The sequence below is a fragment of the Labeo rohita genome, chromosome 5, assembly GCF_022985175.1.
Source record: "Labeo rohita strain BAU-BD-2019 chromosome 5, IGBB_LRoh.1.0, whole genome shotgun sequence".
In the NCBI taxonomy this organism is placed as follows: Eukaryota; Metazoa; Chordata; class Actinopteri; order Cypriniformes; family Cyprinidae; genus Labeo; species Labeo rohita.
Window position 1 is genome coordinate 33411846 of NC_066873.1, and position 26557 is coordinate 33438402.

At 35.9% G+C, this 26557-nt stretch overlaps 2 protein-coding genes across 2 annotated transcripts; one reads left to right on the forward strand and one right to left on the reverse strand.

Moving 5' to 3' along the window:
• Positions 1–2497: 2497 nt before the first annotated feature.
• On the forward strand, positions 2498–18722 carry glra4b (glycine receptor, alpha 4b). The gene is made up of 10 exons (XM_051110530.1): positions 2498–2583; positions 3993–4120; positions 9133–9200; positions 10695–10918; positions 11001–11083; positions 11167–11304; positions 11568–11782; positions 11976–12134; positions 17295–17393; positions 18274–18722. Exons 1-10 carry the CDS (start codon positions 2513–2515, stop codon positions 18559–18561), a joined length of 1473 nt encoding a protein of 490 aa, XP_050966487.1. The 5' UTR covers positions 2498–2512; the 3' UTR covers positions 18562–18722.
• A 2285-nt stretch (positions 18723–21007) lies between these two features.
• rpl36a (ribosomal protein L36A) lies at positions 21008–23995 on the reverse strand. The gene is made up of 5 exons (XM_051109650.1): positions 23832–23995; positions 23303–23408; positions 23148–23215; positions 21686–21808; positions 21008–21086 (listed from the first exon to the last, which is right to left on the reverse strand). Exons 1-5 carry the CDS (start codon positions 23832–23834, stop codon positions 21066–21068), a joined length of 321 nt encoding a protein of 106 aa, XP_050965607.1. The 5' UTR covers positions 23835–23995; the 3' UTR covers positions 21008–21065.
• Positions 23996–26557: the final 2562 nt, after the last annotated feature.

Here is a 26557-nt window from a genome sequence, read left to right on the forward strand (position 1 = left end):
TGTGTTAAAAGCAGCAGAAAGATCCAGCAAAATGAGTACCGATGATCTGGAATCAGCTTTTGCATTCCGCAAGGCTTCAGTGACTGACAGTAGTGCAGTTTCAGCTGAGTGGCCGCTCCTGAACCCTGACTGGTTAGCATCCAATGAACTGTTCTGCGTGAGAAACAGTGATACCTGGTGATACCAAACACCTTTATACCAGTGATACCAAACACCTTTATGTGTCGTCAAAACACTCTATAGAAAAATGAATATTTTAAACACTACCAGCAGTTAACAAGTTTGAGTGAACTTTGTTCATTTGCAAGGTATTTGTATTTTTGGTAGATTGCAATGACTGAGTTGTAGAAGAACCAGGATGCAGGAACAAAATCTGTCCACAGAAAACAAGATCAGATGTTTCCAAGATAAACTTCCTCAGGACTGTGATATTCTCTAAAGCATATGAACAGGGTAGATGTCGCTGACCCGTACATAGGCCTACACACACACAAACACACATAAATAAATAAATGTCTGCTTTCCGCCAGTTAATCTGGAGTCAGCCAGCAATTCTCAGATGAGAATGCCTGAGTACCTTTAACCTCTGTGGAGACTGGCAAATAGAAGAAGCGCATGTGTGTTTGTGTTGTTTCAGATTTTACAGTTCATTAATTAATGATCCTGTTTCAGGCATGTTAATGAGTAGAAAGCAGTGAAGTGGTGTGTGTGTGTATTTGGAGGGTCTTAGATAATTACATTAGCTGAGAGCAAAAGTGTGTGTGTGTGCGTGTGTATGTGTGTAGTGTAGTTTAGCCATTTGCTCTAATTCCTCCTGAGGTCAAGGCGATGTTTTACCACATCATCGACATGACCGCTGAGTGTGTAATTTTCAGAGCAAAACTGGGTCTGTTATTCTTTAGTTTGGTTCACTCTGGAGTGAAGATACATTAAAATTAACACTGGCCTAGTTATCCACTGTGACTCAACACACAGATAGAGCTCAGTCGGATTTCTTTCTTTCAGTTGTTTTTCTTACACCCACTCTAACTATATTCTTGTCTTATTTTTCTCTCTCTTCTTTATTCCACGTGTTTCTCCTTTACAGACACTGGTTCATGAAAAGCAGTATGATGGGGGGAAATGATGGAAACTATGTAAATAGATTTAATAATTTCATATATAATTTATATAAATAGAAATAAACGCTATTCTTTTGAACTCCCTATTCATCCAAGAATCCTGAAAAATTGATAATATATGTGACCCTGGACCACAAAATAAGCTGTAAGTAGCGTGGGTATATTTGTAGCAATAGCCAACAATACACTGTATAGGTCAAAATTATCGATTTTTTTAATGCCAAAAATCATTAGGATATTAAGCAAAAATTATGTTCCATGAAGATAATTGTAAATTTCTTACTGTAAATATATCAAAACTTATTTTTTGATTGGTTATATTGCTAAGAACTTCAAAGGCGATTTTTGAGTTTTTACACCCTCAGATTCCAGATTTTGAAATAGTTGTATCTCGGCCAAAACTTGTCCTATCCTAACATAACAATACATCAATGGGAAGCTTATTTATTCAGCTTATTTATTACTCAGCTTTCAGATGATGTAAAAATCTCAATTTCAAAAAAATTACCCTTATGGCTGGTTTTGTGGTCCAGGGTCACATATTGTTTTCTTCTTAATATTCATGATGATAATATGTTTTCATCATTGATAATACATGATAATAAGAAATGTTTATTGAACACCAGCATATTAGAATGATTTCTGAAGGAAATCACAGGAGTAAGTTACATTTTGTTGTAATAATTGTAAAAATATTTTATATAATCAAATAAATACTAATGGTAGTGTGTATATTATGTTTCATATTAACTGAAACACTAAATGCATTATGTGTAGTTTAAAAAAAAATCATTTTCACCACTCATGAAATGAAGTGCAAGACACACAGGTGATTAAAAGTGGTGGAAAATTCGAAAGAAATGATGGCCAATCACGGAACTAAAATATAAATGCAAAAGTTCTTAAAATCTGAATGTTGAACCTAAATTCTTGTTAAATAACAGGAAGCATTTGTTATGTGTCATCTACCAGATATACTCAAGAATGCAGATATCAGAAGAGGTGGATGGATGAATGCTGCAGTGCGTCTTGGGATGTGGATCCAGAGCCCCTCAGGTGCAGTCGTGTCACAGTTGTTTATTCTGATAAAAGTCTTTAAACGCATCTTACGCCCTGTTGCCTTCTCCATGGTAGAACTGCACCTCAGGCTAGCATGTGGCCAGAGAGAAAGAAAAAGCAGAAGACCCCCTGTACACACACACACACAAACGCAAGCACACACACATCTCTTAGTGTGCCCGTCTCAGGATGCGGTGCTCAGTCAGATGGCAGTGGAGGAGAGACCAGAGTGCATCGGAATGGGCGTCCTGCCCCTCCAAAACACATCTGCTTACTGAGATTTAGCCACAGGACACCAGGGAGTGAAAAGAGAGCAGCTGAATAGTGAAAGGATGTTTTCTCTGTTCTGGAGGATCCTGCTGGAGCTCTTACTGGTTTGGTGGATGTTCGAAGGGGTCATCAGGTGAGTTTTTCACACAGGTGTGCTATCATTCCTCAGTGGTGTCAACATTTGATTCAGTAAAACACTTGTAGAGACTGTTTGTGAAGATTCAAATATAGTTTGAAGTGTCTTCAGATAAACTCAGGTGCTGAATTGATTAAAATGATTTGTTTCTTTCCTAATGTTTGAATTTCCATACTTGTTTGCTTTTGTGTTCTCAGTTGTCTGTTTGGCTTGCGTGTTCAGTTCAGTAGTCTTCATGGGTGATAGGTTTATTTTAATCCCGGAGAGCGTTCTTATGTTTTGGAGTGTGTGTGTGTGTGTGTTTGTGTGTGTGTGTTTGTTGGCTTTATGTATCTGGGTCTCTGAAGTATGAGGCTGACACATAGAGACAGCTCTGTCTGAAGTCATTTTCACTGTTACTGAAATTGCAGATTTATTGAAGTTCACATAATGAGATTGAACTATTATTGGCCTGTCTGGAACTAGACGTTTCTTTAGAATGACAATAAGGGCTTGTAAGACTCACCTGAGGATGCATTCACTCTGTGTCTTATTTCCATTTCCTGTACGCTGTGGGAAACGGACTTTATACTTTCACAAATCAAATTTGCCACAGTTCTGCTCTCAAACAGACAAGAAAATTGAAGAGGAACTGGACCAGAAAATTTCTCTAAATATGGAATACGATTCAAAGGGTGTGAGAGAAAGTGCTGTCCTTTTCTCTTCTTGGACTTCTGCTTAACTCTTTTTTAATAAAATATTAACACCTACAGCAACCTGCAGTTAGATCCAAGGCAATAAAGATGTCACCGCTATCTTAGTTTTTTACTGCAGCCACACAGAGAAACAGACAGGACGTGTCAGGTGGAGAGGAGGATTTTAATAAAACATGGGACAGATGTTCTGATATACTCATTTAAAGCCTTATTAAAAGTTTTAAGTAACTTCTCAGGTATTTTGTTAGCAGCCAGATTTCCCTCCACCATTGATTTTTTTAATTTGGTGTACTTTATTGCCAAAGCATTCAGTCAACAATGGAATGATAATAAAGGATTTTGGCAGCCGTGAATGTTAAAATGAACAACTGGAGAAGCTCATAGAGAGCGTGCTTATTAATACACCATGCACATATACAGTCCAAAAGCCCACAATGTAATTCTGGTCATTTAAAATCCAAAATTTTAATTGAAGTTTCTCAAGACAGAGACGAAGAGATGAATGCAAAGAGTGTCATTTGTTCAATATAAATGGTGGAGGGAAATCTTATTGCTAACAATACTAGAATATAATGAAAAGATTAATAGATTTTGAAAAATGCAAAAGCACTGTTAAACAAAAACAGCTCTCTGATATGAAGATCTATTGAAGGTGATGTAGATTCTGATGTTCTGGTGTGTATTTATTTATTTATTTTTTCCCTCTCTCAGGTGTGTGTTTAGTAAGGAGCTTAAATCGCCCAGCGGCAGAGTGAAGCCCATGTCACCATCTGATTTCCTGGATAAATTAATGGGAAAAACATCTGGATATGACGCTCGGATCAGGCCCAATTTTAAAGGTTTGAGTTCAACTCAATCTGCTCTAGTGTAATTTACAGTTTCAACTTTTATTAAAGAAACAGTTCACAAAAAAAATGAGTATAGCAAGTTATGAGTGCATCAAAAAACTCATTTTTATGCAAATGAGAGGCAAACTGTAATTGACAGCCAATTTCTATGGTACACTATACCATTCAAAAGTTTAGGGTCAGAAGATGTTTGAACGAATAACATTGTCAAATATTAATTACGATTTTTTCCGTATATTTTTGAATAAAGTTTATTTCTGTGATGAAAAAAAATGACAAAGTCATTACTCCAGTCTTCGGTGTTAAATGTTTAACCCAACCTTCTGGGTAGTTTTACTCAACTCAACTATTGTTTAAAAATTACTATATGACTGGCTTAAAATGAACCCAAAATAGCCTGGAAATTAAAAATCAGATACAGAATTCCTTGTTGAAAAAACCAGCATATGCTGGTTAGGTGTATTTTGAAGCATGGCAGCTGGTTCCGAGATGGTTTAAGCTGGTCATGTGTTAGTCTTAAGCAACTAGCTACTGCTCAGAACCAGCTCTTAACCAGGTCAGGACCAGCTCAAAGGAGAAGTTCACTTCCAGAACAAAAATTTACAGATAATTTACTCACCCCTTTGTCATCCAAGATGTTCATGTCTTTCTTTCTTCAGTTGTAAACAAATTGTTTTTTGAGGAAAACAATTCAGGATTTCTCTCCATATAGTGAACTTCTATGGTGCCCATGAGTTTGAACTTCCAAAATGCAGTTTCAAAGCAGCTTCAAAGGGCTATAAACAAACTTATCAAGGGAAATGATCGGTTATTTTCTAAAAAAAATTACAATTTACATACTTTTTAACCTCAAACATTCATCTTATCTAGCTCTGCGTGAACTCATGTTCAAGACAGTTAGGGTAGGTTGAAAATCTCCCATCTCATTTTATTCTCCAACTTTTTCTCGCTGTTTAACGTTTTGTTGTAAAGGACATTTGACTGTCATTGCACGTTAACTTTGTAAACACCGGTACTTCTGCCGCGATGTAGGACGATTTTGAAGTTGGAGGAGAAAATGAGATGGGAGTTTTTCGACATAACCGGAATACACAGAGTTCACGCAGAGCTAGACAAGATGAGCATTTGAGGTTAAAAAGTATATAAATTGTCAATTTTTTTTTAGAAAATAATAACTGACCGTTTTGCTAGATAAAACCCTTCTTCTTTTGCGGGGATTATTTAGAGTCCTTTGAAGCTGCATTTAAACTGCATTTTGGAAGTTTAAACTCAGAGGCACCATATGGAGAGAAATCCTGAAATGTTGTCCTCAAAAAAACATAATTTCTTTACGATTAAAGAAAGAAAGACATGAATATGTTGGATGACAAGGGGGTGAGTAAATTATCTGTAGGTTTTTGTTCTAGAAGTGAACAACTTCTTCAAACCAGGTCAAACCAGTATCCATGCTTCAAAACATACCTAACCAGTATATGCTGTTTTTTTATTTTATTTTCAAAAGGGTTACTAGTGGCATAAGCAATAATCAAAAGGTGAACATTTATTATCTATTCAACTTATTTAATAAATGTTCATTAACAAAAAAATATTGAAATATTAACAAATGTTAATTTCCAACCTATTTTGTGTTCATTTAAAGCAAGAAATGTAGTCATTTTTAAAAGTCCACTTCCAGAACAAAAATGTACAGATAATGTACTCACCCCCCTGTCATCCAAGATGTTCATGTCTTTCTTCAGTCGTAAAGAAATTATTTTTGAGGAAAACATTTCAGCAGTTTGAACTTCCAAAATGCAGTTTAAATGTGGCTTCAAACGATCCCAAATGCGGTTGTAAACAATCCCAGCCGAGGAAGAAGGATCTTATCTAGCAAAATGATCGGTTATTTTCATAAAAATAATACAATTTATATACTTTTTAATGTCAAACACTCGTCTTGTCTTCCTCTGCCTGAGCTCTGTTTTTTTTCCCGGTTCTTGACAGTATGTCGAAACACTCCCATCTCATGTTCTTCCTCAACTTCAAAATCGTCCTATCATCCCATATTGCTGTTTTATTTATTTTTTTGTAAAGGGTGTTTAATCTCCTTTGCATGTTCACTTTGCAAAGACTGGGTTGGTACTTCTGTAGCGGTGTAGGATGATTTTGAAATGATTTTTGAAGTTGAGGGAAAATACAATTGAAGTTTTTCGACATACCCTAACTGTCTTGAGGCAGATTACACAAAGTTCAGGCAGAGCAAGACAAGACAAGCGTTTGAAATTAAAAAGTATTTAAATTGTATTTTTTAAATGAAAATAACCGATCGTTTCGCTAGATAAGACCCTTCCTCGGCTGGGATTGTATACAACCACATTTGGGATTGTTTGAAGCCACATTTAAACTGCATTTTGGAAGTTTATAATCGGGGCACCATAGCAGTCCATTATATGGAGAAAAATCTTGAAATGTTTTCCTCAAAAAACATTATTTCTTTACAGCTGAAGAAAGAAAGACATGAACATCTTGGATGACAAGGGGGTGAGTACATTATCTGTAAATGTTTGTTCTGGAAGTGGACTTCTCCTTTAAGCAATAGTTTAGTTCTATAAATCTAACCAGAAGGTTGGGTTAAACATTTAACCCAACTGCTGGGGCAAAACAACCCAAACACTGGGTTTGTCCATATTTCACCCAGCAATTTTTAGAGTTCAGGATTCTTTAAGACAGATTAATAGAAAGTTAAAAAAAGACTATTAATTTGGAATAAAAATCTTTTCTAACATTATACATTTCTTTGCTCATCAAAAATGCGATCAAAAAGCATGCATTGCTGGATAGAAGTAAGTTCTTTCAAAACAATAATCTTATTGATTAAATCAACACTATGTTTACACTGGACACATGGAAACCAAATTTGCATTTTTTAAAAATGTAATCATGCATATAACTTGATTTCATTAACTGTATCCACCTTTTTCTTAATGTAAGAATGGGCGTGGACATTTGTACATTTTATGGGTCTGGCTTCCAGATCCAGCTATTTTAAACTGTGAAAAAACAGCATGTTTTGCAAGTTGTTGTGTCTTACCATGTTATTTTTAATGTATTATCTAAATTCTGAACACACTGGTTTGTAGTGCAAACAATTTTACTCTTTATTGCACGTTGTTACTCTTCTTGTTATTTCCCTATAGTGGATAATGAAATGGAAGTCTTACCTATAGGCTTACTTCCGCGTTGAAGAATAAGGTGTATAATAAAGCAATTATAAACCATACCAAAGACATCCACATGCACTGTAAGTTTTACGGACACTCCTTCAAAGCAGCAGCCCTTGAGTATTTTTAGCAGGTTTCTTCTCCACCAGTGGACATGTCAAGAACATAAACTTCATTTTTAGGTGAATTGTTTCTTTAACCACACCAGAAAATCTCTCACTATTTTATACTTTTGTTGAATCCTGCTGCTGGACAGACACACGTGAGGCTGAAAAGCCTAGATTTTAGGAGTCAGTCTACTACTGTCTTCCTCTTATTACTCTACTCATTCTCACTCTCTTCTGTTACTTTCTTTCAATGATATCTCGTTCATTTTTAAACATCACATAAAGCAACACAGAAGTAAGTAAAAACTGCTGTTGCAGCTTAATCTCTTTTACATAGATTGTTTTGGCAAGAACTCTGCAAAAATGTGATGCGGTCAGCAAAGAATATATTTACATTCTCTTTGAGCCCCACATGTGAAAAAGTGCTGCGGCCCGAAAACACAGAGCAACATAAGATCTCATTAAACTATGTGACCCTCCCCCCGTGGGTTCTATGCGTCTATTTTTTACCATTCCCACCTTACACAGAGTCCCAGTGACCATTCAACAAGAGAAACCCACAGGCGTTCGGAGACGAAAACGGACAGAATACGAGACAGAATTTCAGCCCCAGACGATGAGAATGATTTCAGAAACATGCAGGATACGGCTGTCAGCTCACGCTAGATTTCTCTCCGTAAAAAGTGTCACAACAGCCTCTGTGAGGATTTGTGAGGGGCAGTTTCTCCGCTGGCATCAGGGCCATTTAGTTTGCTACGCTGTCTGCTCGAGTGCATGTTAACCCACAGACCTAAATAAGTCTTTTCCTCTCATTCTCTTGCTTATGTTTTTTACAACTGCAATTTCTTTTTTATTTATACTTTTTCCTCCTTCCACTCTTTTTCTCTCATGATCTCTTGCGCTCTCTCTGTAGGCGTCTCTGAGCTCGTGTATTTTTCATATCTGTTCTACATCTCTGAGATGTGGCTGTCAGCATGTGTGGGGGGAAATGTCCCCTCTGATAAGCTATATATATAACTAATGTCACGAACGTTAAATCAATAAATAAAATGCTGCAATAAAATATTTACAGAGCAACTGAATGCTAATTAAACGTCGACTAAACAGCACAATCAGCTGTATAGTTCATTTTAAGTAAACAAGGCATTTAACAGTTGTCTAGCTCACTATGAGCTTCACTATGTTCATGAAAATGCTTTATTTTATCATTTGTAATTCAAATTACCAGTGTTGGACAACCTCAATCTGTTGCTATTTGCTGCTTGTGGATTTCTTTTTATTCAAGACACTGAAGCAGACATGGCAGGTCAGTTCTGCGTGAATTATTTATCTCATCTAATATGTTACAGTGGTGAACGCAGAATTTGAGTTTTCAGAATTTTATCTTTTGTCGACAATGTGCATGAATTACATTTTGCTTTCAGTTTCCTTTTATATTCCTTTATCCCTGCTGAAAAAAAACCCCACTGCTTATACCAGCCTAAAATGATTTGCTGATTTTACAGACTGGTCTGGTATGCTGGTTTTAGAAAGGTTTTGGCTACTTTTCAGTTATGCTGGCTGACCAGCCAAACAGCAGACTGGGGATCAGCTGGACCACTCGAAACCAGCTAAGACCAGCAAAGCAGTTTAGGCTGGTTTTAGTTTTTAAGAAATATGCTATTGTTTCTTATGATGTTGTTCTTTTATTTTTCAGGTCCTCCTGTAAATGTCACTTGCAACATTTTTATCAACAGCTTTGGCTCCATCACAGAGACCACCATGGTACACACACACACACACACACACACGCACATCTATTAAACATATACTCACATCTCCTAGGGAGAATCTGTCAGTATGCATTAGATTAATGACCATTAAAATTACACACTGGCAACATTACATTGGTTTAGGGTTTTCATTAGCTCTGCCATGAATTATGAAAACACTATGTCAGAATGGGGAATCCACACAGACACACACATGATTGTTTTTGTGAATTGTGGGGACTTTCCATAGACTTCTATAGTTTTTATACTGACCAAACGATACTGTTTATCCCCTCACCCAACCCTAACCCTAAACCTACCCCTTACAGAAAACCTGTTTGCATTGTTACATTTTCAGATAAACATCATTTACTATTTTTAATCATTTAAAACAGACACAGTGGGCGTGACGTCAGGCCTCGGAGAGGCTTTTATTAGACACAAAATAAACGAAAGTGTCCAAAAAGGGGGAATGAAAGTGTCCAAAATAAACAGGGGATCTGGTGTCCTCATCATGCTGGGGGGTTCCGTGAAGGAGGGGCAGTGTTCGGAAGGGAAGGGTCCAGGTAAGGGGCGGAGTCCGGCGGACGCACGTGCTCCCCTCTCAGGTCTACGGCTCTAGGGGCAGCGGCTTCCTTTTGTACCAGAATAACTCTTAATGACATTAACAAGAAGTTAGTAATATGGCAAATTAACTCAGACAAGTGGAGTGATATGAAAAGTTCCAGTGCTGCTATGTGAATTAAGTCTGCTAATTTGTCAAAGATAGATGGATAGACAGATAGTAAGACAGAATTTATTCCTGTGATGTAAAGCTGAATTTTCAGCATCATTACTCCAGTCTTCTGTGTCACATGATCCTTCAGAAGACATTCTAATTTGCTGATTTATTGTCAATGTTGAAAATAGTTGTGCTATTTAATATTTTTTTTCTGGAACCTGAGAGACTTTTTTCAGTATACTTTGATAAATAAGAAGTTAAAAAGAACAGTATTTATTACATATAAAAATCTTTTGTAACAGTATACTACCGTTCAACGTTTGGGGTCAAGACATTATTTGCTTCTTCCTTTGTTTGAAAGACATTAATACTTTTATTCAGCAGGGATGTGTTAAATTGACAAAAAGTGATATTAAAGACTTATATTGTTAGAAAAGATTTATATTCTGAGTATTTTATTTAATTTTGTTCACTTTTTGTTCATCAAAGAATCCTGAAAAGAGTATCACAGGTTCCAAAGAATATTAAGCAGCATAACGGTTTCCAAAATTGATAATAAATTACCATAATAGAATGATTTCTGAAGGATTGTGTGACACTGAATACTATAGTAATTACTATAGTATAGTAATGGCTTAAGAAAATCACATATTTCATAATATTACTTTTTTTATCAAATAAATGGAACTTTGATGAGCTCCATTTAAGGCTCATATGGAACGGCAGTGTATTTGCCTCAGCTGCTGTGAATGTGATCTGATATATTTCTAAACACTAACTCCTCAGGATTATCGGCTAAACGTTTTTCTACGGCAGCAGTGGAATGACCCACGGCTGGCTTATAAAGAGTATCCAGATGATTCCCTGGATCTGGACCCATCCATGCTGGACTCCATCTGGAAGCCAGACTTGTTCTTCGCCAATGAGAAAGGCGCCAACTTTCACGAGGTCACCACGGACAACAAACTGCTGAGGATTTTCCAGAATGGAAACGTGCTATACAGCATCAGGTGCGATATCACCCCCTACAGATTACTTACAGTATATCATCTCAAACATTACGTGAATGATAATCAGAAACCTCTCTTTTAGACTCACTCTGATTCTGTCGTGTCCTATGGATCTAAAGAATTTTCCAATGGACATACAGACCTGCACTATGCAGTTAGAGAGCTGTAAGACTGAACATCATCTAGTCTTATTTTTATCTTGTTTCTCTTTTATATGCTCATTATTCTGTCTGTCTTTGTCTCTGTAGTTGGCTACACTATGAACGATCTGATATTTCAGTGGTTGGATGAAGGCCCAGTGCAAGTGGCTGATGACCTTATGCTGCCCCAGTTTGTCCTGAAAGAGGAGAAAGACTTGGGATACTGTACAAAACACTACAACACTGGTATGCTATAGCAATTTCACCAGTATACATTAGTCTTGATTTTCATGCATGCAGTTAGACATTTCATAAGTGGTTGTTAGACAATGAAGAAAATGTAATTGGTGCTTGCCTGTACAAAATTTGTGGTTCAACTGAAAAAAGTATTCTCATAGCTTCATAAAATTAAGGGTGTCTGGAGTCGTTGCCAGGGTGTTTGGTTAGTATATGATTAGGGTTAGCAGTACATTTCTAACATTGCTAACTTGATTGTATGTTTCACCCAGGTAAATTCACCTGTATAGAGGTGAAATTTCATTTAGAGAGGCAGATGGGTTACTACCTGATCCAGATGTACATTCCCAGCCTCTTAACTGTTATCCTGTCATGGGTCTCCTTCTGGATCAACATGGATGCTGCCCCAGCCCGGGTTGGCCTGGGCATCACTACAGTTCTCACAATGACAACACAGAGCTCTGGATCCAGAGCATCACTGCCTAAGGTAGGAAAGAAGCTGCTATCTATTTTATCCATCCATTCATCCACTTTCAGTCATTATTTAATCATCCTGATGTTGTTCCAAACCTGTATGACTTATTAAAATGATTTTCTTTGTTATTCGACAGCATTTGACAGATGCTATACATTTATTGAATTCATAATATAACATAGAGGCTGTATGTGGATGCGTACAGGTGTCCTATGTGAAGGCCATTGACATCTGGATGGCAGTGTGCTTGCTGTTTGTCTTTGCTGCTTTGCTGGAGTACGCAGCAGTTAACTTTGTCTCTCGGCAACACAAAGAGTTCTTCAGACTGAGGAGAAAACTGCGGGAGGAGCAGCGCTATAGAGCTGTGAGTGGCAGTCTGAAACTCTCTTTTGTCATACACATGCGACATGCGTTGAGTGCCCTCAAGATACTGTGCAACCACTGTGTCCCTTTGATCTTTCATGAGAGCAGCCTGCTGGCCCCCTCCAGAGCAGGGAGGGAAGGTCAGTGATGGCATAAAGCCATGTCATGAATATTGCACTGAGTAATACTATTCTTTCCGCACAAAAATGTGGGACAACTCGAATGGGAAGAAAGTGAAGGAGCTGCAGGATTTTGAATCTGGAAAATGTCCCAGTGAAGCGGAATACTAAATGCTTCGCTGAACTGATAAATTAAGCATGATTTCTCTTTTACCACATGGAAATGCTAAAATAGTGACTGTATTCAAACAGATTTTCTGAACCTTAATATGTGATTGGTTGGCAAGACAGATTACCCCGCCCAAAGCTTACGCCATTGGTTGATCCATTGTTGTTGGATCAAGTCAGATGTGACCCTGGACCACAAAACCGCTGGGGTATATTTGTAGTAGTAGCCAAAAATACACTGTATGGGTCAAAATTATTAATTTTCCTTAATGCCAAAAAACATTAGGAAATTAAATAAAGATCATGTTACATGAAGATGTTTTGTAAAATTCCTACTGTAAATATATAAAAAATTACTTTTTGATTAGTAATATGTAATAATTAAGGACTTAATTTGGACAACTTTAAAGGCAATTTTCTCAATATTTTGATTTTTTTTTTTTTTGCACCATCAGATTCCAGATTTTCATATAATTGTATCTCGGCCAAATATTGTCCTATCCTAAAAAAGCATACATCAATGGAAAGCTTATTTATCTTAAATATTTTCTTAAATATCTTAAATATTTATATTAAATCTCAATTTAAAAAATGTACCCTTATGACTGGTTTTGTGGTCCAGGGTCACAAATAAACAAAGCAATGTTTTGAGAGCACCACAGAGTAAGTGTTTATACTTGGGGAACTTACTGAGGGAATTTAACCTACAAATATAGTTTCTATAGTTGTTATACTTATTGCCTATAATGTGAATTTCATGAAGCCTGTCAAGAACATATTTGTGACCCTGGACCACAAAACCAGTCTTAAGTAGCTCGGGCATATTTGTGGTAATAGCCAAAAATACATTGTATAGGTCAAAATTATCCTTTTTTTTTTTTTTATGCCAAAAATCATTAGGATATTAAGTAAAGATCATGTTCCATTAAGATATTTTGTAAATTTCCTACTGTAAATATATCAAAATGTAATTTTTTTGGACAATTTTAAAGGCGATTTTCTCAGTATTTTTTTTTTTTTTTTGCACCCTCAGATTCCGGATTTTCAAATAGTTGTATCTCGGGTATAACAATAACAAACAATACGTCAATAAAAAGCTTATTTATCCAGCTTTCATCTTAATTTCTCAGTCTCAAAAAATTTACCCTTATAACTTTTTTTGTGGGTCCAGGGTCACATTTGTGTCATATTTTACCCTAAAAGGAAAAAAGAAAATATTTTTCAGTTCAACAAATACTATCATTCTGTGCAAATACTCTATACATAATGTACTTACACTAGGTGTAATTAAGTACATTATTTATACAGTATTTGCTGTATAAATACAAGTATTATATACAAATATAAATATTTTAAGGTTTTTGTAAAGAAATTAAAGATTGCATTAAATTAGTCAAAAGTAACAGTAAAAACTGTTATATTGTTACAGAAAAATCATGTTTTTCACAAAACTGTTAAAAAGCAGAATGATTTCTAAAGGATCAAGTGACACTTTAGACGAAAGAAATGTCTGCTAAAAATTTAGCTTTTCCATCACAGAAAAAAAAAATTACATTTAAATTACATTAAAATTGAAAATGGTAATATTTCACAAAATGTATGTATTTTTAATAAAAAAAAAATGCAGCCTTTGCGAGTATAAGATATTTTTATTCAAAAACATTTTAAAAAATCTTACCGACACCAACTTTTGAACTGTAGTGTGTATATATTATCAGAGAAAAAAAGAATATCTAATTTTTAAAGATACGTGTTCCATTAAAAAAAATACAAACAACCCCTAAAGAAAAAACATCCAGATGCATTATGCTAATGAAAACGGGGTGGGGGTGGGGGTAGTTGTGTTGTCATTAAAATTTCACAATGCACTTTTAATGGTCCTAAAAATAGGCTTCATTTTCTTTATGTAACCTATTATTTCTTGCCTTGTCTTTTGATTTTTAAGGTATAACATGACCCAGACGTGCTCTTTGTCTGCCTGGAATAGAAGACTATTCCCAGACTCCTCTCAGGAGTTTTTGTCAGCAGAATCTGCAGTTATTTCCCTATCTTTGTTACTCTGCTCTTAACCAGAAAACATTGTGGCTGTCTTTTGGACACAGTAGACACTGTCCTGCCACAAAGAGCAGAGAAAATAAATATTACACTATCCTGTCCTTTTCTGTTCCTCCTCCATCTCCCCTCTATCGCCCTTCAGGGCAGGCTGTATATGTGAAAGTGTTTGTGTGTGTGTGTGCGTGTGTGTGTGTGTGTGCGTGTAAGACCCAGTGGGTGAGTTGGTGGCGCTGTGCCCCCTCATGCCTTAGGGATGCTTTTAGGCATGTAACATGCAAACATGCTTACACACTACTGCACTCAAGCTTTTAGACACAATGTACATATAAACAATCTCTAGCTCCTTACCCTAAACCTACCTCAGAACTAAGTGCCTCACCCAAACCTTTACCCTAAACATAAATTTTACTTATAACCTGATTCCTAAAATCAAGTCTTAACCCTCAAACAGGGGTCTCAGAAAGTGAGGACCAGCCAGAATGTCCTCACTTCACAAAATTGTCCTCACTCTGTAAAACACGGCCCTCACAAAGATAGCTGTACAAGTGCTGTTAGTCACATATATACAAACATACACACACACACACACACACACACACACTATGATTGGCTGTTTGGTCACAGGCGGCATGGTGCAGTAGGCTGTCTGATCTCATGTGGACTAAGTCACCCAAAGTAGCGACCTGTACATAACGTGATTCAACACAAACGCATCTAACGGACTGGATCTCATACTCAAAAAAAGCATCTTTTCCCTAAGGAACAAATATGCTGTCACAGTTGCTATCACACACACACAGTGATCTATATAGAAAATATCATCAAGAATAAGTAACCTGAAAAAAAAAGGTAAGACTGAGGAAAGGCAAAGAAAGCTGGCACAAAAAAAGGAAGACAGAGTCAAAGAGAACCGCTGAAACTGACAAATCATATTTAGACTAAAAAACAATGAAGACTTATTTTTATGTACAAAATGCATATATCTTAGATAGTAAATGCGTTGTTTAAAACTAGATCCCAGCTAACACAATATGTTCTAAGAACATTTTGTTAATGTTCCCATTAAGTTGTCAAAATGCTTTCTGAACATTAAAAATGTCTATTTTTAAAAATGTTTGTTTTGTCTTGGTTATGCAAACATTAAAGGAACATTCCATTTTATAATTTTGCAAATGTTATGGAAACATTCCTTTTGAATGTTTTCTGAACATTCTGAAACAAGGTGTTACATTTAAAAAATGTCAGACAAATGTTGAACTAAGATGTTTCAGAAAAAAAAAAAACATCCCATGAATGACGCATGAATTTATACATTTTTGTGGTAACATTTGAGAACATTGTTTAAAGGGAAAGCTCACCCAAAAATGAAAATTCTGTCATTAATTACTCACCTTCATGTTGTTCCAAACCGATAAGATGTTTGTTCATCTTCACAACACAAAGTAAGGAATTTTTAATGAAATACGAGCGCTCTCTGACCCTGCATTTACAGCAATGCAACAACCATGTTCAAGGACCAGAAAGCTAGTGAAGATATCATTAAAATAGTCCATGTGACATCAGTGGTCCATCTGTAATGTTATGAAGCTACAAAAATACTTAATGGCCCATACACACTACAACTAAATTTGGTTGTCAGTTCACCTTTTACTCCTTTATTTGCATTCTGTACACACATAATTAACTAAAATACAGAAGTGACAACCACATTCGACATCCACATTAACTCCCAAAAATACAGGTAGTGACAATTGCATTTACAGAAATACTATGCAGTGTGTACGGAAACGAACTGAACAACTAGTTGCTAATGACGTTTTTAAATGAGCGTCAGAAATGTGTCTTTCTCTGTATGAGATGCAAGAAAATAACAGCGAAAGAAGTCTTAACCTTAGCACATATTAACACAGGGCTAGTTGCACTCAGTGTCAAGTGTCAGTGTTGCCAGATTTTCATAGAACAAAAAAAAAAAACAAAAAAAAAACAAACAATGACAAGCACGAAAAAAACACTAAAACACACAAATGCTTTGTTTTAATACACCAAAAAATATATCTCTATATATAAAATATATATCTCATATCCACAAAAGGCCACTTTATTAACTCCTTAAAGTGTCTAGCTTTATGAGCTAAGACGACATGCCTAAAAGCGCTTGTAAAAATGGCAACTCTCTCAAGACAGCGCTCTCTAAAGCAGCCTCCTGAACATAAATAAAACACAGCACGTCTATCAGTGGTAGTTTAATTAAAATTGGTGGACAAAAAGAGTACTTAGCCAAAAAAACAGAACATACCAAACAGCTAAATTCTTATTTACTTCCACAAGGTGCCAAAATGTTGCAAAGGTTACAAATGAGGGAGAACGTGGAACGATAATTTCTGGGTGTCACTCCCGCATTTAAATGCGGTTGTTACTCCTAAAACTTGTTTACATGGCCTTTGTGTTCTACAGCCGGCGTTCTGATGTAGAACGTCCATCTCTCTGAGTTCTATTCTATTAACATTACTGAAAGAACATTTGTTCATGACTTTGAATGTTAACCAAATTCCTGTGAATGTTCCCTGTTAGATGGGATGGTTCATAGTGAAATCTGCTCACTGGCTTAGTTAACTCTTCACAAATTAAAGATATTACAGTAGAAATGTGAATGCTCACTAGAGATTTTTAAGGTACATTGTGACCCCGTTTCAGTTCTGTAATGCATGGTTACAGAGAAGCTGGTGAGGTCTGTTGAGGAGTGCACTGGGAAAGAATATTTTATTGTTTGAATAAATGATGACTCCGTTCTTAAATAAGTGTCTTTGTATTGTCTTCAGGCATCTGGTCAGGCTGGAGGAGCAGAGACGAAGAACAAAAGCAACAACGTCACTGGGAGTACGCCAAGCAGACAACGTCACTGCAGTGCCTGTGCACGGGTATATGCACACATAAATTAAATATTTACATATTTGATTCCAAATGGTCATTTGTGACATTTTTGTAAAATGGTCACAGAATTAACACAATTTGGTTAGCGCTGATAGTCTAGCAGTTAGTGCACTGACGTATAGTGCAACTGCACCTCTGACGACCTGAGTTTGAGTCCTGACTTGTGGTCCTTTGCCAATCCCATTCCCAACTCTCCACCCAATGCTTTCCTGTCAACCTCTACTGTACTGTCTGTTTAAAAAAAAGCATGAAAACAAATGCAAATTTGATAACTAAGTGGTGATCTTGCCACACATAAATAACTAATATCATTAATATTTGGTAGGTTATTGTTTCCCAGTTAAAACAAGAAAGTCACTAAGGGGCAAAAAAGTATTAGAGAGAAATGTGTGTATATATATATATATATATATATTCACATGTGACTCTTGAGCACAAAACCAGTCTTAAATAGCACAGGTATATTTGTAACAAAAGCCAAAAATACATTGTATGAGTCAAAATTATTGATTTTTCTTTTATGCCAAAAAAAATTTGGATATTAAGTAAAGATCATGCTCCATGAAGATATTTTTTTAATTTCCTACCGTAAATATATCAAAACTTAACTTTTGATTAATAATATGCTTCATTTGGACAACTTTAAAGGGATTTTTCTCAATATTTAGATTTTCTTAACCCTCAGATTTCAGATTTTCAAATAGTTGTGTCTTGGCCAAGTATTGTCCTATCATAACAAACCATACATCATTATTTATTCAGCTTTCAGATGATGTATAAATCTCAATTTCAAAAAACTGACCCTTATGACTGGTTTTGTGGTCCAGGGTCACATATATATATTTTTGTTGTGATGTTTCTCTTCAGGAAGAGCAGTTAGCCTCACAGAATCAGGACATGTACTTCATGGGATATGGCATGGACAGCTGTCTGTCTGGGGATGGGCCTCTCTCTGAGGCTGCTGCCATGTTTGCGGGCCTGCCGCCCGGCCACATCCTCTTTGAGATCCGCCGGCGCTTTGTAGAACGAGCAAAGCGGATCGACACCATCTCACGAGCCGTCTTTCCCCTCAGCTTCCTCGTTTTCAACGTGTTCTATTGGGTCACGTACAAAGTGCTTAGATACGAGGACATTCACCCTGCCCTGCAACCCTGACTCCCTTAAAGACTTCTGAACTTCCCAGTATCCTGTTTTGTGAGCTAGTTTAAATCCAGCGTGAGGATGTGATCCCATATCAAGGACAGTTAAAATCAAATTGGTTGAGGGAAAGTGCAACACACATTCTCTCTACATGAGTGAACATATATGCATGTGTCTACGACCACTTTTAAAAAGATCTATATAAATCTTTAGTTTATATGGAATGGCTGAATCACTCCTGACCTTTGGTCTCCTGAGTCTTTTTTTTTTTTTTTTTTGCACTGAGCACATTTGTTCCTGTCTGTTATTAAAAATAAATATTATAAACAAATTCTTCCTCAGGGCTGATTTTTAAGCAAAAAGGCTCGATAGATGTTAAAGGGATAGTTCACCCAAAAATGAAAATTCTGTCATTAATTACTCACCCACATGTCGTTCCAAATTAAGATATCTTTGATGAAATCTAAGAGCTTTCTGACCCTGCATAGACAGCAAGGGTCCTACCACGGTCAAGGCACAGAAACATAGTAAGGAAATCGTTAATACAGTTGCTGTACATACTGCTCGCTTACCTTCAGAAAAATCCTTCAGGTCCAACAAAGTCTTTGGTTTTTCAGCATTTTTGTGTATTTATACCTTTTCCAACGACTGTATGATTTTCAGATCCATCTTTTCACACTGAGGACAACTTAGGGACTCGTATGCAACTATTACAAAAGGTTCAAACACTCAATGATGCTTCAGATGGAAAAACAATGCATTAAGAGCCAGGGGGAGAAAACTTTTGAACAGAATGAAGATGTGTAGGCTACATTTTTTTTTTTAGCAGGACAGGATTTTGCAGGACAAACAAGGGACTCATGGAAAAAAAAAAAAAGCTGTGGATCACTCAAGTAACAACACAGTATTAAGAATATTAAGAAAAGTGTATGCAGGGTTACCACACTTCTTGAAAGTACTTGAATACCAGACACATGGATTCAAGGCCTGGAAAGTACTTGAAAGCAAATATAGGTTCTTGAAAATGCTTGAAATAAATTTTAAATAAATTTTGTTTAGTAGAATGGTGCTATTTCAAAAATGTTCCTATATGCGCAGTCAAAAATTAAATGAAACAGCGTTAATTATTGGGGTGAAGATGAGGTAGCACAAGAAAAAATGCTGGGATGCTGGTTAGGTATGTTTTGGTGCTGGTTTAAGCTGGTCCTTTGCTGGTTTATGCTGTTCCTTGACCAGCAACATGACCAGCATAAACCAGCATCAAAACATACCTACCAGCATATGCTGGTTTTTTCACCAGGGTGATAGGTGCTTGATATAAAATAAATGGTGCTTTAAAAAGTCCTTGAATCTGGTGTTCATGAAAGAGTGGGAACCCTGTGTATGTAAACTTTTGAACAGAGTCATTTTTATAAATGCAACTATTATTTTCTCTTGTAGACTATATGTAAATGTCTTTTATGTGAAATATCCTAATTAGGTCAGTACTAAATAAAAAATTAACATATTTTGGTAAAATAATTTACATTTTGCAGATTCTGCAAGGTGTATGTAAACTTTAGACCTCAACTGTAGCCCATGTAACATCAGTGGTTCAAGCATAATTTACAAAGCTATTAGAATACTTTTTGTGCATGGACTATTCAATTCTTGCTGTCTATGGAGAGTCAGAGAGCTCTTTGATTTCATTAAAAATATCTTAATTTGTGTTCTGAAGGGGAACAAAGGTCTGAAGGGTTTGGAACGACATTAGGGTGAGTAATTAATGACAGAATTTACATTTTTGGGTTAACTATCCCTTTAATTCTACTTAATGGAATAAAATAGCTTCATCTGAAAATAAACACTAACTCAAGATGGTCTCTTAAGTTAGTGTTTATTTTCAGATAAAGTTTGTTTGGCAGCTTTTTTCCCTAGTCATGCACATACAGATTTCCACATATATATATATATATATTCCATGGGGATGCACTGATATTTACATGCATCAAATTGGCTATCAAAACTGACAATGAAATTATGAATTATACTTGAACTCAAATCGGTCTATAAACGTACTTTTCAGGATGATGTAACGTAATGCATGTGCACTTTTTTAGTTCAGAAATACCAAGGGATGCCTTTAAAGACAACTTTCTTTCCTGCTGCTGCCAAGTTGAGTGCTACAGTTTCTCACATTCATTTTTTAACGTGTGGCATGTCTCTTCCTTGTTCTCTCTCAGACTACACACTAAACCGAGAGGGAGTCTAAGTAAAGATTCATTTTCCACTGCGGGATGCATAATTCGCTTTACCCCAACAGTGGCATGAGACACATCACAAATCTGCTGTTAAAGCAACACTTTTGTACATATTTATGGAAGCAAAGCTGCCGTTTTGGTCCCCTACGGTGCACTTGTGTGTGAAGCTTAATTTGGAAACCCAGTTTGATACTGATGTTGAATGAAAGGCAAAGTCAGCATAACTGTATAACGTCTTTTATTGACAAAATCAACCACAAATGAAGCATTTGGCCCAGCTTAGAACTGGATGACCTGGCCCTGTAAGAGAGAGAAGAAAATAGAAATTAGGCACTGTAATTCCCTTAATAACAGGTTGAAACTGGTTTTCATTGGTTCTGTCCCTGTTAAAAATGTCCTTGGAAAACACTTATTTGAAAGCGCAAACATTTGGTTAAGTCTAATAATTCAACTATGGGCAAACGCTTAATTGAGCTTAAGTTTAAAAACACAGGTACACCACTGATTATAGTAAATTAGACAGTTCCCACACCACTTTCTCCAATGAATTTCCATAACTTTTGCATTTACTGGGTTTTTAATAATTCAGCATTGTAACACGGCATGAATTTTTAAAAAGATTGCCCTCACGAAGAGAGTGATTTCTAGCTGATAAAAATCAACCACAAATCTTTACTACATAAATATCAAATGAATTTCTGTGTCTAAGTCACAGATTGCCTTGTAAGGCTTGTTGCAGGCTTTCCATTAAAGTGAAAACCCTGAAAACAATTAACAACTAAAAATATTGCATCTGAAGTCTCATCAGTACAAAGAGTTTCAAATTTGGCATTTAACTTATTAGAATGTTTTAACAAATGTGATGTCAAGTCTGCCCAGCTGTTGTGTACTGCTCTTACCTTTCTCTTCTTGTCTCCTCCCAGCTCAAAGTGTTTGCATCTCTTAATAGCCAACATTCTCTTTGAGCGGCAGTTGGGCTCTACGCACTCCAGCCTCAGCACGATCTTCTTTGTGGTTTTAGCCTACGGCACACGGAGGGACAAATTACATGATATGCAAACATATTTAGGAAAATCTTTGTTCCCCCACAAACAATGTAGATCTAGGCTCAACTAAATTGCATAACGGGTCATTTGTAGAAAGTTTAAAGCTATATGTACATTTTAAAATTAAATTAGGCTTTGTTACACCTGGCACCTTGTGATCTGATCAGACGCGATAAAACAGATCACTGGTTACACCCGCAACCTAAATGCATCTCCTGTGACCAGCTGTCATGTTTGCTTTGCAAATGTGATGTTGAATATGAATGTGACCACTATTTCAATTTTTTTTTGGATCTTGTTCATTTATATTTAATCAGATGGCACGATACTTGTATAGTTTTAAAGGATTAGTTTACGTCCAGATTAAACATTTCCTGATAATTTACTCACCCCTGTATCAAGATGTTCATGTCTGTCTGTCTTCAGTCGAAAAGAAATGAAGGTTTTTGAGGAAAACATTCCAGGATTTTTCTACATATAATGGACTTCAATGGGGTGACCAACTAGTTAAAGGTCCAAATTGTACATAGATTTAATTTTTTTTTTTTTTAAAAGAAAATGACCAATCGTTTCGCTAGATAAGACCCTTATTCCTCGGCTGGGATCATGTACAGCCCTTTGACACTGCACTGAAACTGCAATTTGGACCTTCAACCTGTTGGCCACCACTTAAAAATTCAGAAAAATCCTGAAATGTTTCCTTAAAAACCTTCATTTTTTTGCGACTGAAGACAGACATGAACATCTTGGCATTAAGGTGAGCAAATCACCTTTATTTTTATTTTGAAAGTGAACTAATCCTGTGAACTCAATGTTCATCCAAGCTCCAATAAAGCAATAATATTTAATCAAATGCCAAATAAAGACATTTAAGCATGTCAAAAAAACAAACAAAAAAAAAACAAAAAAAAAAAACACACATTCTGCTAACATTAACAATAACCCAAATACACTTCAGACCTGCAGTTCCAACCATAGTCCACACCAGTGGGTTTCATTTTTGTCCAAAAAAAAAAATTTAAGAACTAGAAAGCATATTTTTCTGTTAATTTCATTGTACAATGAAAAGTTACACCTATTGCAGAGTAATTAAATCAAATGAACTTCAGTAAGTCCACACTGTTCTTTTAAAGTGTATACATATTTTGTGTTGGAGCAATACCTAAAGTGTTTTAAGCATAGACAACCGCTTTGACATACAAGAACAATACTTTGGTGCATTATTAAATTTAAAGACTTTGAAAACCGCTGGTCTACATTAAACAGCACCTTCTGCATCCACATTCCTGACACCCATCTGCAAAACCCAACATACCTTTTTTCGGAAAATAGGCTTCGTTTGTCCTCCATAACCACTCTGCTTTCTGTCGTAACGCCTCTTTCCTGGAAGAAACAGATGATAAACAAATGCAGGTAAAATCCTCACACAAGAAACGTACTGATCGTCTCAAGTCAGCTCCATGAACTTACCCTGGGCGTACAGAGAGTCTTTGCCCTTCTTGTACTGGGTCACTTTATGTGGCTGATGCTTCTTGCATTTCTTGCAGTAGGTCCTGCGGGTCTTCGGTACGTTCACCTACAGATAAACACGAATATTGTCAGAGATCTCATGCAGCGCGAGTTCATCAACGTTATATCACCTAGCGTTAGCGCTCGAGCTAATCGGCATTTTCGCTAAATAAACAGAAAATGTTATAAGTTAAGGGGTGTAAATACTTAATTACAATATATAAAGACAAATAAAATAGTGTTTTATTATGGGTATACCAAATACAACTCATAAGCGGCTACAGCTGAAACATCTACATTACGAGTTGGGAAATCGGCAAATAGAGAATAATAATAATCTTATTCGTCACATAAACGACACAATACAATATTTTATATGGTGCCGAGGATGTTTAGATTTACACTGTACAGTTTGATTGGGTCTAGGCTGTTCACATATTTAGGATTAAAACAGATTTTGGATGAAAATCCACAGGACAATATTACGCACCATGGTTGCCCTCGCGGCGCAGGAGCAAAGAGGAAGTACAGACGTCACTCACAGCATTAGTACCGGGTCGTGCAAGAGAAGACTTGCGCTGTTTGCTGTTGCACGATGCTACCACCTAATGGCCGAGACACCGAGCATACATACACGAATATGAATAAGTAGTATTTTTTGTTTAATGTCTAATTTTAATATGCTACAGACCACGAAGCTAAATAGTAACCAGGTATCGTTGTTTATCGCGATGTTTTCTCGAAACGTGACTAAAACGCGAGTTCCTTTTTGATGTTTACTCAGAAAAGGCGATTAAGACGCGTCACCTACCAAACATAGTTTTGTAAAATTGTGAAAATGTCATGAAATGACTGAAAATGCGACTTATAGTATCACATAATAAGTGGACTTAGGGGAAAGGCCTGTTTTTAAAATTAAAACAATATTTTTCTACAATTGTTTGTATGACAAAAAGATGTTATTACGACAGAGTGAAACGAAATTACGAATATTTATATTTACAGAGCACATTTACAGAGTTGAAATTACAATACTGAAGACGTCTGTTCTCAAAAACACAATTATAAAAGGGAAGAGAAGAGTTTTAAAAACCAGGAAAGTAAGTATGCTATATACAGGTTTGATTGAGTGTTGAATATTTTTATTTAAGTTAAAGTTAATTTTTGTAACTCGTGTGCTTTATTATTATACAGACGTGAATCTGCCATGGTGTTTGTGGAAATAATAAGGAAAACAAAGATGTGAGAGGTATTGTGGCAGGCTTTGCTTTGGTTAAAAGGAATCTTTGTACAAAATGACGAATGACCAAAAAACATACACTACCTGTCATAAATTTTTTAAGATTACAATTTTTAAAGTTTTTAAAGAAATGTCTTCTGCTCGCCAAGCCTGCATTTATTTGATTCAAAGTACAGCAAAAACTAACATTTTTAAATATTTTTTACTATTTAAAATAACTATTTTCTATTGTAATATATTTTAAAATGTAATTTATTTCTGTGATTTCAATGCTTAATTTTTAGCATCATTACTCCAGTCACATGATCCTTCAGAAGTCTTTCTAATATTTTGATTTGCTGCTCAAAAAACATTTATTTTTATTATTATGTTGAAAACAGTTGAGTAGATTTTTTTTTTTCAGGTTTCTTTGATGAATAGAAAGTTCAGAAGAACAGCATTTATCTGAAATAGAAATTTTATGTAACATTATAAATGTCCTTATCATCACTTTCGATCAATTTAAAGCATCCTTGCTAAATAAAAGTATTAATTTCTGTAATTTCTTTAAAAAAAAAAAAAATACTGACTCCAAGCTTTTGAATGGTATAATGTATAATGTTACAAAAGCTTTTTATTTCAGATAAATGCTGATGCTTTGGATCTTTCTATTTATCAAAGAACCCTGAAAGAAATTTACTCAACTGTTTTAAATATTGATAATAATAATAATAAATGTTTCTTGAACGGGAGATCAGCATAATGATTTCTGAAGAATAATGTGACACTGAAGACTGGAGTAATGATGCTGAAAAATAGATCACAGGAATAAATTACATTTAAAAATATTTATAAACAGAAAGCTGATATTTTAAATAGTAAAAATATTTCACAATATTACTGATTTTGCTGTGTTTTGGATCAAATAAATGCAGACTTGGTGAGTAGAAGAGAATTCTTTAAAAAACATTAAAAATCTTTTGACTAGTAGTGTATATTGAAATCAGAAGTGAGGTTATAAACAGTAATATTTTTAATTTGAACAACTGTTTTTTTTCTACTAATATTCCTCATTTGTTATTGTTTGTTGTAATTTTTGGTATGTTAGAGAATAAGTATAGCGAACAAATGGCTGGCACAAAAAGAAACCACACTGGTTGTGCTGCTGTTGTGCCCGCTGGCCGTCTGAGAAGTTGATATGGACTGGCACATGCAGCATGCTGCTGGCCGGCAGTATCACCATGGCGACGCTCACTAGGTCATTCCTGATGAGTTGTAATAACATCTGCCTGACCCAATGACTTCAAGGTGCATTCTGCACATTATACTGGCCTGTTAGATGTTACTAGAAAAATCATGCCTGCACATTCAGGGTTTGGATTGACATGCCCTCTGAAAAAAACACCCTCTCAACCATCCACACACATGCTGCATGTCCTGGAGCTTTAATTAATAATACCTGATTGTACATGTTCGCCTTTGGCAACCTTCATGCATATTAATGGGGTTAATAAAGTGAAATAATATGAAAAGACAAAGAGCAAACATTATGTGCGAACGGATGTTGCTCTGTTGTTAAAGGGCCAGTGACTGAGGAAATGTGTCTGATTTGCAAGCTTATCCATCTTTGCCGTAAGACCAGGCACAGGCGTTTGTAAATTTTATGGGTCAGTCTCATCCACGTCCAGCTATTTTTAGCTATACAAAACAGCTCATTTTGCTGGTTGATATTGCAAATTGGTGTATCTTACCATATTATTTTAATGTATTATCTTAATTATGAACAGACTGCTTTGTAGTGCACACAGTTCAACCATTTACTGCACGTTTTTAATCATCTTGTTATTTCCCTATAGCAGCTAATGAACCGGAAGTCTTTGCATTGCTTCTGCATTGAAGACTAAAAAGAAATTGTCATCCAGGTGTTGATATTAAAACTTTGTTCGAAATAAAGCAATGTTTTATGTTGCTGGCGATTCACTAATGCTTTAAACCAC

Coding starts and splice junctions, on each gene's coding strand:
- glra4b (XM_051110530.1), top strand. CDS start 2,513: ATGTTTTCTCTGTTCTGGAGGATCCTGCTGGAGCTCTTACTGGTTTGG. Junction 4,121..9,132: donor GATCAGGCCCAATTTTAAAG/GTTTGAGTTCAA, acceptor TTTATTTTTCAG/GTCCTCCTGTAAATGTCACT. Junction 11,783..11,975: donor CCAGAGCATCACTGCCTAAG/GTAGGAAAGAAG, acceptor GGATGCGTACAG/GTGTCCTATGTGAAGGCCAT.
- rpl36a (XM_051109650.1), bottom strand. Junction 23,216..23,302: donor AGACTCTCTGTACGCCCAGG/GTAAGTTCATGG, acceptor TGTTTCTTCCAG/GAAAGAGGCGTTACGACAGA. Junction 21,809..23,147: donor AGCCTATTTTCCGAAAAAAG/GTATGTTGGGTT, acceptor CGTGTGCCGTAG/GCTAAAACCACAAAGAAGAT.